Here is a 795-nt window from a genome sequence, read left to right as displayed (position 1 = left end):
GATCCTCAGGGCAGTGCTCCTCGATCGGACTACCTCCAGTGGGACGAGTAATACGAGCTGTGGTATTCGAAAAGCTCCACTGATTAGTAGATTGTGCTGGCAGTTACTTTATGTCGGTCGCCTTTCTGACGGCCATGCGTAGTAAGGACCGTGAGAGTAGAGGAGGAGTTGTCATAGTCAATGACCAGAACAGAATAGTTGCTGTCGGGTGAGCAGCTGGTGAATCAGTGGTGTCAATTGAGGTGTGGTGGGGGTAGATACAATGGGATGCCGCGAGGAATAGCAGATAAGGATCTGCCATGGGCCTCTCATCATGAGGATAAAGCTCAGGAAAAGTAGATGTCATATCGCGGCACCCGGGTTCGATCCCCGGCAGGCACATGTATATGTGTCATGCAACTATCAACGCCATTATGAATAAGAATCAGCATTCCGTCCGAGACTGCCGGATATACGCGACTGCCTTCCCATGTTGCGAATGTGCCAAATTCATAGTAGATCTCCTCTCAGTGTGAGCCCATCAGTGGATGCTCATCGCTCCAGGTCCAAAGCGGCATACGTCGGGTGGCATATGTAGCTGATGAGCTGGAGGACGGGGCAGTTGAGGATGTAATGAGGGAGTGGTATTATCACAGGCTGTGCTCGGGTCCCAAAGCAGGGGTCGACAAATAATGTTCCCCAGGGCTTGATGAGAATGGGAGAAACATTCACATGGGAAACTGATTGAAGAATGTGTTCCTAGGCATGTGGGAAATTCGAATCCGAGGACATGATAGGTCACTCGATGATTCCGTG

General features: G+C 50.6%; 1 protein-coding gene across 1 annotated transcript; it reads left to right on the top strand.

Annotated features, from left to right (window-relative positions):
* Nucleotides 1–134: 134 nt before the first annotated feature.
* Pmar_PMAR017967 (Deoxycytidylate deaminase, putative) lies at nucleotides 135–620 on the top strand (the record flags this gene model as incomplete). Its single annotated transcript, XM_002769861.1, has 4 exons — nucleotides 135–208; nucleotides 258–335; nucleotides 377–494; nucleotides 544–620. Coding segments are annotated over 4 exons (347 nt in total), but the record flags the coding sequence as incomplete, so codon positions are not given.
* Between the last annotated feature and the right edge of the window lie 175 nt (nucleotides 621–795).

Source organism: Perkinsus marinus (assembly GCF_000006405.1).
Source record: "Perkinsus marinus ATCC 50983 genomic scaffold scf_1104296964784, whole genome shotgun sequence".
Classification (NCBI taxonomy): Eukaryota; Perkinsozoa; order Perkinsida; family Perkinsidae; genus Perkinsus; species Perkinsus marinus.
This window is presented reverse-complemented; position numbering and strand designations above follow the sequence as displayed.